Here is a 14157-nt window from a genome sequence, read left to right as displayed (position 1 = left end):
CCGTTCTGTGGCTGCGCAGCGTGGACCGGTCCCTCCTGTTGCAGGGCTGGCAGGACCAGGGCTTCATCACCCCGGCTAACGTGGTCTTCCTCTACATGCTCTGCCGCGAGGTCATTTCGGCCGAGGTGTCCAGTGAGCGCGAGCTACAGGCCGAGCTGCTCACTTGCCTTTATCTGTCCTACTCCTATATGGGAAATGAGATTTCGTACCCGCTCAAGCCCTTCCTGGTGGAGACGGATAAGGATGCCTTCTGGAATCGCAGTCTGGCGATCATCAACCGCATGAGCAGCAAAATGCTCCAGCTTAACTCTGACCCGCACTACTTCACACAGGTTTTTGCTGACCTGAAAAACGAAAGTCAAATGGAGCAGGAGAGCCGGCTGCTTATAGGCCTGGATCGATAAGTTCAAGAAAAGAAAAATGTGCATAAAAGGTCTGTGCACAAAAAAAAACATTGTTTCTTTTTACAAAAAAAACAAAAAAACAAAACAAAACTTTAGTGTCATTATTAGTATTAAAAAGCTTCAAAGCATAGTTTTGAAGCTTATTTGTAGCAATGAATGCTAGATCGGCCATTCTAAGGAATAGTTCACCTACAAATTAAAATGTGACCCTGGATCAAAAACCACAAAACCAGTCATAAGGGTTTTTTTTTTTAAATTGAGATTTCCATTGATGTATGGTTTGTTAGGATAGGACAATATTTGGCTGAGATACAACTGTTTGAATGTCTGGAATCTGATTAAAAAAAAATATATATCAAAATATTGAGAAAATTGCCTTTAAAGTTGTCCAAATTACATTCTTAGCAATGCATATTACTAATCAAAAATTAAGTTTTGATATATTTACAGTAGGAAATTTACAAAATAAATAATAATTTTGAATAATTTTAAAATTGTTGGCTATTGCTACATATATACCCTTGCTACTTACGACTGGTTTTGTGGTCCAGGCTCACAAATTTGTACACTTTTACTCATCTTTAGGCCATCCAAGATGAAATGAGTTTGTTTCTTCATCACAACAGATTCGGAGAAATGCAACATTACATGACTTGCTCACCAATGGATCCTCTGAATGGGTGCCATCAGAATGAAAGCCCAAACGGCTGATAAAAACATCACAGCAATCCACAAAACTCAGGTTCAACAGTTAATGTCTTGTGAAGCGAAAAGCTATGCGTTTGTAAGAAACAAATTCATCATTAAGACTTCCATCTAAAATATGAGTCCTCTATCCGTTTATTATTGTTTTTATCAGTGATCAGGAGAGAAAAATAACACAGATAAACCACCATTTACAAGTGAAAGCTGTTCAAAATGATTTTAAACAAAGATTTTGGTGGATTTTGATGTGAGAGGACAACAGGAGATGGGCATTCCACTGGAGGAAGCGTTATTATGGATTATGGACTCATAGTTTGGCTAGAAATGACAGTTTAAAGTTAAAACGTCTTACAAACATTACAAACATTAAGCGTTTCTCTTCACAAGACATTAATTGATGAACTGTAGTCGTGTGGATTACTGTGATGTTTTTATCAGCTGTTGGGACTCTCATTCTGATGGCACCCATTCACTTCAGTTGATTTATTAGTGAGCAAGTGATGTAATGTTAATTTTCTCCAAGTCTGTTCTGATGAACAAACTCATCTACATATTGGATGCCCAAAGGGTGAGTAAATGTTGAGCAAAGTTTCATTTTTTAGTGAACTATTCCTTTAAAATCTGACCAAGATGCAGGACGACACCTTGCCAGCCAACAAGGTGTTCATTGAATGGTCGTGTGGCGTTCCTGAGGTCAACGAACCAACTGCGGGATCTACCGACCGTGCAGCATGTTGACCTTTCCAAGTGATTCCATCCATACACAAACATGAGCAGCAGTCTTTAGGACTCCCAATAAAAATGCTTCTTGACTCACAATGAAGACTTGACGGCGTTAATCTGAAAGCTCAGCTTGTGCTGTATTCTTACAACAGACTGAGTCGTTTGAAAACGAGAGCCAAGATAGCAACACTTTCAAAATTCTACAAACCAAAGACTCTAGTTTGACCTTCTGCAATTTCTACATTCACAAAAATCTTACAACATTGATGAAGCGATATACGAGGACCATGAACTGCTGCTCTTGCATGGCATCACGTTTTCAACATGTTATGTTTGTTTAGCATATCTTAGTGGCCTTTAAAGAAGGTCTGGGTCGTAAACTGCTGCAGGTTCAAGGCCATTTGATGAGGTGGTCTTTCCAAACATACATCAGTTGTTGTTGTTAAAGACATTCTATATTAAGGAAGTTTATGATGCTTTATGAGCTAAAATCTTCACGATTTGTGATGAAGAAACAACCGCACCGCTTCCAACAGAACAGAATCTTTCACCTTGAGAAGGAGACGTCTTTTCCTACCTTTTGTCATCGTGAAAAGAACTGAATAGAGAACAAACAAATGGAGAAGTAGATATTTTACGTATTTCCAACAGCAAGTACTGTATGTTCTTATACGGGTGTCAATGCATGCTTCTTTGACCAACCACACACTTTTTAAAAGATCTTTGTTTATGATTTGATGGTCACAATTTTTGTATGATGTACTTTTTGGACGGCGTTCCAAAAATAATGTGCCATAAAAGTCAGCTAGAAGTACACTAAGTTTTTGTAGCCTTCTCATTAGGAAAGGAGTATTTTTGAAAGAGCAAGGGGGAGAAGGAACATTATAGAAAGACTTGAGGAGGAGACATACAGTGTCACAAATATTTTGTTAAAAAAGAAAGGAAAAATTGCTTATATTATTAGAAAATCGCCATTGCTTTCAGTCCATTATAGGTCCAGAACACTATTTTCATAATTATGCATACATAAAAACAAACCCTAGTTATTTTAAATACACAAAAGCCCTATATCAAATACAGGAAACAATGCAAAACATAATAGTGCAAAGGTTACATGCATTTAAATCAGAAAAGGTTATTTTATACTTTTAAGTCAGCCTGTTAAAAGCACTTACAAAAATTTTAAATGTTCATTTTGCCTTCTTCTCTTCCGCTTTTTAATGCTCTCTCACATATCTGAGATTGAGTATTAACAATTTTGAGAGCACAGTTGATTTACTTCTATAATTTGATACACATTGCAATCCAGTGTTAATAATAGATGGGTTGCTGATGAAGTGATGTAATCAGTAATCATTCTGAGAACGAGGTGCACTCGTTCCTGTGAACGAGAGATTTTCACAAGTATTTTTCGATACATTGTTCGCTCGTTATTCAAGCTTCAGTATGTGACAAGCGCTCTCAAGTTAAAGGTGATGAAAGAGGGACTTTAAAGCAGTTCACAGATGTAATATTAACATTTGCAAAGGGCCGTTTAAGTCTTAAGAGGCCTCTATAGAAGTACAGCAGCTTTTCAATATGCAAATGATTGAGATACTGATGACTTGTAAGACACTGAGATGAATTATCTGTAGCACACAAAAACTGATCAAATCAACTCAGATGGCAGGTCGTCTGTGACCTGATTGCACTACGTTTAGCAATATGCACATTTGAAGTTTTAAAGATCAATGACTGACAAAAGCTAACAGACCACAGTCTTTAAATCCATATATTTGTCTTTTGTCATTTCAGCACATGGCTATTTACATATTTCTGATCATTTGCTGATAGTGCTTTTACATTTATCCCCCATATTTTGTGTCTGGCCTCATTCTGATAAAACACTTATGGTGCTATTAATGCAGATATCACATTTTACCCATAACAAGACCTTTCTCATTGGTTAGCTGAATGTAGTGAAGTTTTGTACATATAGGGCAAAAAGACTGTACGTGCATTGATGCTACAACAAAAATGGCTCCATTGGTAGAACGGGATTCTGGATGTGATGATAACAGAAAGGCCATTAATTACAGCAACTCTGTTCTTGTCATAGATAATGAAAGAGGCAAAATTGTGTTATTATGTTTTATACAATCTTTGTGGTTGATGTAACATTCTTCAACAGAAAAAAAAAAACTGTATAGCAACAAAAGACTCAAATATGATTTTCTCTTTTCTTTATGTTTCACGTTGTGTGAACTTTGTTGATCAAAATGAAACAAAAATGAGATGTAACTAATATATTTAAAGAAGCAATCTGTTACAGTATATGGGTGTGTATGAATGTGAGTTTGTGCAATGACTTTGGTCAATTCTTCTATCTACTTTATATAAAAATGTGCATTTGCAAGCAAAAACATTGATTATGTGTCTTGTTTTTTTTATTTTGTATACAAATGCTTACTATATACTTTTTATCTCTCTCTCTCTCACACACACACACACGAACATATGTACATGCATACATTTTTATTTATATTTTATTTCTATATAGCTTTAGTGGTAATTTTTATTTCAGTATTTTTAGTTTCAGTAATTTAAATGCATTTTATTTCATTTTTATTAACTGTTCTCCTATATATATTTTGATTTTCTTTATGAATTCAGCGTCACCGTACATTACACATATAAGACATAAGCATGTGCACCTCATTGACTAGTAATGAGGGGCAACTGCAGTATTACGCAACTCAACATGGACATCACAATGCAGCACACTGCCATCTGCTGGACAATATTTCACAGATTGAGTAAAGCAGCTTGAGCTTTCATATCAGTATTTATTTTTGTGCATGACGCTTTCAGCGCCGCCTCCGTTCTGCTACCTGCCATCTTTCTTCCGTTAGAAATGAAGTAGGAATTCGCGGTAATTGCATGTGCAAAACGGCCTTAAATGTATTTTAGTCACTTAAAAACTGTCTAAATTGCTAAGTATGTACAGTAAGGATCATAAGAGTGCTCTGTGGCTTAGCTGGAAACATCAAATACTGTTGACACAGTGTACATTAAGATATTAGGCTAATATTTCACCTACCTGATGATAAGAACAAACATAAATATTGTCAATATTCTTACCCTGGAAATCCTGGTTCAGTTGGGCCAACCACAAATGCCTTTTGGTCTTCAGACAGTTTTTTTTTATTTGTTATAACTTTTGGCAGTCTATAGTACTCCAAATGTTTTTCCCGGTCCGACCGATTAGTACAGCCCAAAACATGACAATAATTGACCATTTTGAACAGCAATGATCAGCAAAATATTTAAATTTCGTTCGGTTCAGTGGCATTGTTTACATTCAGTGTGGCCAATATGTTGGCACAACTGTTGAAGCGTTGTGAAAACACTATAGTTAGCTAAAACTTTTTTTTTTTTTTTTTTTTTTGTTAACTGAAATACAGCTAAAATAAAGTATAAATTATACATATGAAAACTTAACGTAAATAAGAAATATTACCTTGTCAGTTAACTGAAATAAGTTGAAGCTGAACTGATAAAAATGACAAAGCAAATAACCAAATCAATAAAACTGAAACTATAACTAAAATAACTAAAAATGTTAGTTTCATCCAAAGCGATTATCCAAAAATGGCTTTATCTAAATAACACAAGGTAGATGTGTTGTCTTAAAATTCAGCAGTATGCTGAATTTGTCTCCCAAAACTTTGTTCTGCATCTGATTGGTCCTTAAATAGGCCTATCACTGTTTAATATATGAAGAGTTCAGATGCAAAAGCCTCTAAATCCATCTGATGTATGTCTTTAAAATGAGCATTTCTTTCTGGCTACTTTGTATAGGTTTCTATGTAAGTACTGGTACTTCTGATTGGGCTGAGGCTGGAATTTAGCGTGTTGGAAGTAAAAGTATTTGATAGATTTATAATATTCACTCACTATCATTATCTCATTTTTGACTGAGATGGCTTTTAGTTGGTTTTGCATCTGAACTCTTCATATGATATTAAACATCAAAATCTTTTAAATTGTATATCAATTTAATTAAACATTTTTCTTTATTTTGATGTCAGGGAGATTGTGGCTGCAGTCGATTTCAAAATTGGTAATAAATGAATAAAGATTAATAAAGAAAACATTAAAGAAATATCAAGAATCCAGAATTCACACGACTGTCAAAAGAGAAATATTGATTTCAGTTCACATTTATTTATTGACGCCATTGCTCTGGGCTTTACCATATATCAGCTATCACTGTCAAAAAAACATCAGTAGTCTGTTTATAAGCATGCAAGCTACATTAAACAGGCAGAGGAAGCACTGTGACAGGTTGACCAAGTCTCTGTTAGGAGAATACCCATTTAAAATCATGGGCACTGTAAGCCAGCTGTTAAAACAGCCAGCTGTTCCTGAATATTCCTACCATGTGCACACTGCAGAACACAGATGGAACTGCAGCCACATCAAAGAGACGCACAACAGACTGCCACAGAGCAATAACTGTCACTGCAGACACAGCACAGCCACTGCACACGCTACACCGGACATATGGCCAACTTATTAACTTTGAAAGCAAAAAAAAAAAAAAAAAAAGGTTTGCATGTGGTAATTGCATTCTATTAGGCAATAAGAATTATGTTTATATAATATGGCTGTATCTCTATTTAAAAAATAAGGGCGTTAAACATTGTTGACCGGTTTCTGTAGAGTGCATTGAGTGGCCAGCAGGTGGCACCCAAACTGCACGGGTTCAGCAGCGGTGGCCCCAATGGAAGACTTCACATTTATCTGCAGTGTTTTTCTCACACTGGTAGACAAGGTATGCCTCAAATAATCAGAAATGACTTAACATATCTCTTTGCTAGAATGTAATATAGCTGTATAATAACATATAATGAACCTTCATTGTCAAATCTGCCTCAGTCTAACAATCGATGACACTGTATTTAGATTTAAACTCTGAGTCTGTCTATGTGGTGTCAGTGAGACAGATACAGTCTCTGAGAAGATGAAAGTCTGTTGCATGTAGAGCTGCTTTTGGAGAGATTTATGGAAAACCGAGCTCACATAATGAAAGAATATTACTCATTATTACTCAGTGCTGTAGTCTCTTTTGAATTATTGAACCGATAAATTACTGGCAAAAAATGTGTGTCGCTGCAGAAGACTTTAGGGCTCGGTAATATTGTCTGTAATTAACATTTTCTAATTATTCTGTCCTGATTATTCTGTTAGTATCTTAAAAACAACTTCGGTTATTAAAATGAACATGCTAAACGCTTGGTACAATTGTCCTTTTTCAGCCACACACAAAATAATAACTGATCACCAGACTGTCAACACAATTATCCAGCAGCACTAGATTGTCAAGAGGAAACAGATGAGGTGTAAAACAGATGAAAATGAGGAAGTCGTTTTCACAGTTCACTGTAATTCAGGCTGTGGTCTGTTTCTCTGAGTTCCCAATATTGTTTATTCAACTTTCTCTGACGGTAATTTAGAGTTAGACAGATCGATATCACAAAACCTTGAATGTGACACACTCTGTCTGCGCCTTTACTGCAGACAAACAGCATCCTTTATCACTGCATTCAAGTTGTACTTTGATTTTCTTTTGTTTCTGCCAGAATGATGAAATGTTAAAACATCACTGAAAGTAGGCTAGATTAAGCCATAGCAAAGTTTAATTGTGTTGTCATTTAAGAAATGACAAACTCAATTCATCAAACATTTATGAGAATGTCATAGAAATGTTTAGCTTTATTCTGATGCCATTGCTTGATCTAGCCGCACTCTGAATGTGTCCTGTCTAAATCTGGTTTAATCTTTCTTTATTACGATATGATGTGTTTTTCATACTAGGGTTCTCATTTTTATGGTTTACTGTTACTGTCAGTTTCATCCCTTTAAATTAACACTCATAACACAGGCTCATGAAAACAATGAAACGCTGAAATAAACAAAATAGTTCAAAATGAAAATCACCCCATGATTTACTCAACCTAGATGTATATGACTTTCTTCTTTCAGATGAATACAATTGGAGTTATATTTAAAGGGGTCATCGGATGCCCATTTTCCACAAGTTGATATGATATGATTCTTTAGGGTCTTAATGAAAAGTCTCTAATATACTTTGATTAAAAATTCTCAATGGTTTTGTAAAACAACACCCTTTTTACCTCGTCAAAAAGAGCTCAGCAAAAATCATCTCATTCTAGGGGGTTGTTCCTTTAAATGCAAATGAGCTCTGCTCGCCCCGCCCCTCTCTTCTCCCGGTGGAAAGACGATCTTGTTTACTTTAGCCACATTTAGCCGCTAAACTTCCTAACTACCACGTTATAAGGAAAGGCGATCGCAAAGATTCATAAAAAAACGCTCATACACACTTCTGCTGTAAGTAAAGCTGGATCATGAATGATTCATGCAAACATAGACGGATATATGTAGATCAGGAGGCGCATTCCCCCAACAAATGTAATCCACTGCATGTTCAGCGGCTCAGATGTCGGGAGTAAATGACGACCACTATGTTCATTATTACATCCAGCAACACAACACCTCAATCGCTCAATCAGAGATATTCTTGTCTAACTTACATCCCTGCTTCGGCATCGAAATAAGGAAAGTTACTGGACTGTGACAGCTGGTCTGAGGTAAGAGCTCATGTCAATCAACTATCGTGGGAGCGGCCTCTGTGGGTGTGACGGCACACCGACAGGCATCTGAGAACGGCTCGATTTGAAAAAGGGGATATTATTTTTACAGATTAATTAAAAACCACTGCATGGATTTTTATCATTATAGGGTAGATTTGCACATACACTGACAACACACATTAATGTTCAAACAACATGAAAAAGTGAACTTAGCATCCGATGACCCCTTTAAAAAAATGCCCTGGTTCTTACAAGCTTTATAATGGCAGTGAATGGGTGTTCAAGTTTTGACGCAAAATAAAGTGCATCAATCCATCATAAAAAGTACTCCGCATGGCTCAAGTAGGTTAATACAAGCCTTCTTAAGTGAATCTCTAGCTTGCTTCAACAGTAGCGAACACAGAAGTGCAGAGGAGAGAGCAAAACAAAACACTGGTCATGAATTAAAAGTACAAAACAAGGTTTTGTAAGGAAATATGTCGGAGGACTTCGATATAAGCCAAGAGGAGACTGGTTTACCTTTGCTGTAAACAAAACTTGGTTCTTGCGAGCATATTCTGATCGGAGCTTACGCTTGCTTAAGTCCTACATCCGCTGGAACGCCACTGTCGTGAACGCACGTACAACAGTTAGTGAAAGCTAGAGATTACAGTTTATGAAGTTTTAAAATGGATATTTTTCTTACACAAACCCATCGATTCACTTCAGAAGGCCTTTATTAACCTGCCAGAGCCACGTGGAGTACTTTTCATGATGGATGGATGCACTTTATTTTGCTTAAAAATCTCAACAGCCATTCACTGCTATTATAAAGCTTGGAAGAGCCAGGACTTTTTAAAATATAACTCTGATTGTATTCGTCTGAAAGAAGAAAGTCATATACACTTTTTTTTGGGTAAACTATACCTTTAATGTTAGTCTTCAAGTGATCAATGTTAGATTCAATGTTAGTGAATCTTAGTGTTCAAAGTGTTTATCTTCTAAAATAATGTAAAGCAGTAGTATCTAGTTATTCTGTTACAAACTCAAATTTACCACCTATATTTTTAGGTACTAAATTTATATTTAAGATTATATCCTTTATCTCAAGGATTCCTTGAGATAAAGGAATTTTGAATAACATGTTTCTTATATACTAGATCTGCATTCATCTCTTCATGACAAAAAAAACAAGTAAAAAACTTTTAAAAGCAGGTACATTATCTGAGATTTACACTCAAGACCAGACCAGACTCAGAGACAAAATATCAGAGCACATCTGGCATGTACAAAAACATGCTTCCAAGTGCTATGCAATCTCACATGCTGGGACAAGTGAGTGAATCAAGCGGCCTTTACATGTTCTGATTCTAATCGCTGACTGTGTATCCTGAGGACACCCAAGAAGAAAGAAAACCCACTGAATCAAATTACTTTGTGTCGACATGGTGGGGTGTTACATTTTAGCGAGGTTAACAGACAAGAAGTTTTCACATGAGCACTTAATGTCAAGCTTTTTTTCCACACATGACAAAATATTGCAAATAATTATAGCAGGAAAAAAATGATCCTTTTTAGTGTTTTTTCATGTTAGTGTTTGCATTATACGGTTCTTTGGAATACTTTTCTGTGGACCATTCGCATAGACCCGCCCCTTTGTTACTGTTGTTATGTCCGATAAGCCATGGTGCTCTCATGCTACACATCATGTTCTCATGTGGTGAAAATATTGTGGAGCAAAGAAAAAAAACTACACACCGACAGACAAGACAGAGCAGGTTACTTTATGTATTAAACAAAGTCTCAGCTTTCAAATTTTGTAATTTTTTAAGAAATTAAAAAAACTATAATACATACCGTTTTGTGGCGCTTTAATGTGTCATGATAGATTCAAGCGGCACGTAAACCGATATCTTCCTCTTTACTAGTTACAACGAAATAAACATAAATGAACATCAGAAGATATCTAGTTTCAATCACGGAAAGGTGTCAATGAACACCATTTTTCAAGTTCATGTGTAACAACGTTAATCTACTCTCCTGTCTGGTTTGTTTGTCGAACAAAATGGCAGATTCTGCATTATGATTAGTCTGATCACCTGTCAATCAAACTCCCAGCAAAGGGTAAATTGTGACATTTAACAGCCTGATATTTCCTAAAATTCACCATCATCCTTTAACCACTGTATATCCATCCTCTCATTTGAGTAATTGAAACCGACTCTGCTTTCATGTGTCTCGTATCTCACACTGTGTTCCTTTCTGAAGTGCTCATCTTGATTTTCTAATCACTTCGAAGGGCTTGTCCTCCAGAGTGAGAGCTTTGAAGGGTGCAGGGGACCAAAAATGTTTCTTGGTCATCTTTCCAAGCCAGTTAAGGAGGGTCTGTTGTCAGACAATTAAACTTGCGCTAAAAATCAAGGGAGCTAAGTGTCCATGAGTCATATCCTTCAAAATGTTTCATTCCGAAGGGCACTTTGAAGTGGCCAGTTCTGAACATTTCGGTTTGAAACAACCCTTCAACATAGAGGCCATGATTTATCCTGTTTGAAACACAAGGACACTGCTTTTTTCATATGCAGTTGGTGCCATCTGTGACTCAGAATGTAGAGAAATTACTCCATTGCTGTGTCCCAGTACACCTATATACTATGCTCTGAAAGTACATACTTTTCAGTGTGTAGCAGAAGAGGCAAGCTTTGGGACATACTACTTCATCATAATTACAACCACACTGTCGCTTAGCCAGGGTTTGTAGTTCAAATTGAATTTGCGTCCAACATGCAATGGGTTGTGGGCAATTTAAGTGTTTTCACTAGAATTTTTATTGGAAATAGTAAACCATCTGGCTTCCTTTTGGATACAACGTTCTACAACAGGACACACTAATTCTAATTTCATTACTGTAATATTTGTTTAATTCAAAATTGCTTTACACTATGCTACTTGATCAAAATGAAAGATTTGTTAAAGGGGTCATCGGATGCTAAGTTCACTAGTTACGTGTAGTTTGAACATTAATGTGTGTTGGCAGTGTATGTACAAATCTACCCTATAATGATAAAAATCTGTTTTAATTATTCTGTAAAAATAATATTCCCTTTTTCAAATCGAGCCATTCTCAGATACTTGTCGTTGTGGCGTCACACCCACAGAGGCCACTCCCACAATAGTTGATTGACATGAGCGTCTTACCTCAGATCAGCTGTAACAGTCCGCCCTCTTTGTTTTGACGCCGGAGCAGGGATGTAAATTAGACAAGAATATCTCAGATTGAGCGATTGAGGTGTTGTGTTGCTGGATGTAATAACGAATGTAGTGGTCGTCATTTACTCCCGACATCTGAGCTGCTGAAGATGCAGTGGATTATATTTGTTTGTGAAGGGAATGCACCTCCCGATCTACATATATCCATCTATGTTTGCGCAAATCATTCATGATCCAGCTTCACTTACAGCAGAAGTGAGTATAAGGGTTTTTTTATGAATCTTTGTGATCACTTTCCTAATAATGTGCTAGTTAGCAAGTTTAGCGGCTAAACGCGACTAAATGCGGCTAAAGTAAACAGACTCGTCTCTCCACAGAGAGAAGAGAGGGGCGGGCGAGCAGAGCTCATTTGCATTCAAAGCAGCCTCAACCAGAATGAGATGATTTTTGCAGAGGCGTTGTTTTACACAACCATTGAGAATTTTTAACCAAAGTATATTATAGACTTTTCATTAAGACCCTGAAGAATCATATCAACTTGTGGAAAATGGGCATCCGATGACCCCTTTAAGGATTCAAAGCTTCATGAAGGAGTGTTTTAAAAGCATGCATCATTAGCTCCAGTGTTTGTCTTGTTGCTGGGCCTTGTTGTTTTGTATGTTTTAATAGACTCAAGATAATATACAGGTGGAATTGTAACTCAAATCGATATTTTATGCATGAAATGCAAGCTGAGGGCCTCATTTTTTAATAAGAGGTCTATACCTCAATGGCAGCATGTGTTGTTTAGCTTGAAGGAATCCAAATAGAGGGCAAGGGAGCAGCCACAGGCTATGGAGGATTTTTTAAAAAAGTGCAAATGTCATAGACTTTCAGGACACATGTGCATTGGTCTCATTAGGTCAGTAGCCTGGAGCATGCTGGAGAGAATATGTGAGCGAATGTGGAGGGCTGATAACTCTGAATGGCTACATGAACAATGAGGGAAACTCAGGAACCTATGGCTCCCTTTCTGACCCTCTTTGGGACTCTAAGTGAGACTCTACATCTAAGTAGCTGCATATTTGCAGCATTGAGATTGTTTTACTGATTTATTGCAATTTAGTCACAATTTAGGATGGTTTCACTTCTCTACCAACTATTTTGGAGGCTAATGGGATACATAGGCTTTGATCTGTTGTCTGTTGTCACATCTGTTGTATTATTCAAAAGAGTAATCAAAATGGAGATAATTAGTCATTTATTTTGCATGAGGATCAACAGAAGCTGATAAATCTTGCTGGAAAATCCAGCAAACTGGTCTAAACTGGTTGAACAGCTACCATGTTGTACACTGCTGGTAGCCGGTTTGTTGCTGTTGAAAGATGGTTTAACAGTTAAAGATCAGATGGAACCCATCTATTTTACAAGGTGCTGATTTGAATTTGTACAATGTGAATCGTATAAAAACTTACACTTTTTCTAAAATAGTTTATGGTGCAAATTTCCAGAAGGGAAATATAAGCAGTTTGGTGTTTTACAGCTAAACGTTGTGTGGTATTCAGCTCACATAGACACTCAAAGCAATTTACTGATATTAGATTTAGATTAGAGATGAATCTGATCATGATCATCTCACTTTTGAGAGATGTAAGTGAGATATTGGCCTAGCTTCACAGACAGGGCTTCACAGACTTAGCCAGGATTAGGCCATAGTTCAATTAGGACGTTTAATCAGTTTTTATAAACGTGCTTAAAAAACAGTACCGGTGTCAATCTTGAGACAAAACAAAGGCAATGATATGTTTTTAATCTTAATCTTAACTATAGAGTATAAAGTAATAAATGAATGAATAAATAATTAGTCCTCCTCTCCTTCCTCCAAATGTGAATTCTTTCAAGAATAGTTCGTATTTTGACATGTCGTTCTTGCTTACGTCTATTTGACATCTGCATTTATATCTGCAAGATGTAATATCTGCAATATGTCTATTGGACGTTTTCTATTAGTTATTAAAAGACGTCCATTAGATGTCTTTAAGACGTCAGATGTTTGTACACAGCAGATGCTTTCCAGATCAAAAGATCTTTAACAGACATCTTGCAGACGTATGCGTGCTATCTGGGTAGTAGCTACAATAATAGGATACACTGTCAATTTAAGGCAAAGTAAATAGTTTGCAGAAGATTATTCATTATTGTTTTTAGTATAATGACAATAAAAAAAGCTATATTTATTTTATGCATTTTTATGCATTATGCATTTTTACTTTCTTAAAAAAATATTCTGTTTGGTTTGTAATCCTTTTGAATTATGGGCCCTGGTGAAAAAAACAGCATATGCTGGTAGCTATGTTTTGATGCTGGTTTAAGCTGGTCTTTAGCTGGTTTATGCTACCAGCTTAAACCAGCATCAAAACATACCTAAACAGCAACCCAGCATCAAAACATACCTACCAGCATATGCTGTTTTTTTCACCAGGGGGGGGGGACACTCAGAATGT

General features: G+C 36.5%; 1 protein-coding gene across 1 annotated transcript in view; it reads left to right on the top strand.

Moving 5' to 3' along the window:
* The window catches only part of cdk5r1a (cyclin-dependent kinase 5, regulatory subunit 1a (p35)), a 6273-nt gene extending 2037 nt beyond the window's left edge, over window positions 1–4236 (top strand). Inside the window, exon 2 of the mRNA XM_051101336.1 lies at window positions 1–4236. This exon is cut by the window's left edge and continues 556 nt beyond it. Within this exon, the coding sequence (XP_050957293.1) occupies window positions 1–404 (404 nt within the window). The 3' untranslated portion in view covers window positions 405–4236.
* Window positions 4237–14157: the final 9921 nt, after the last annotated feature.

This window comes from Labeo rohita, chromosome 3, assembly GCF_022985175.1.
Source record: "Labeo rohita strain BAU-BD-2019 chromosome 3, IGBB_LRoh.1.0, whole genome shotgun sequence".
Taxonomy (NCBI): Eukaryota; Metazoa; Chordata; class Actinopteri; order Cypriniformes; family Cyprinidae; genus Labeo; species Labeo rohita.
Note: the sequence above shows the minus strand (reverse complement) of the source record. Positions and strands in the feature narration are given on the sequence as shown.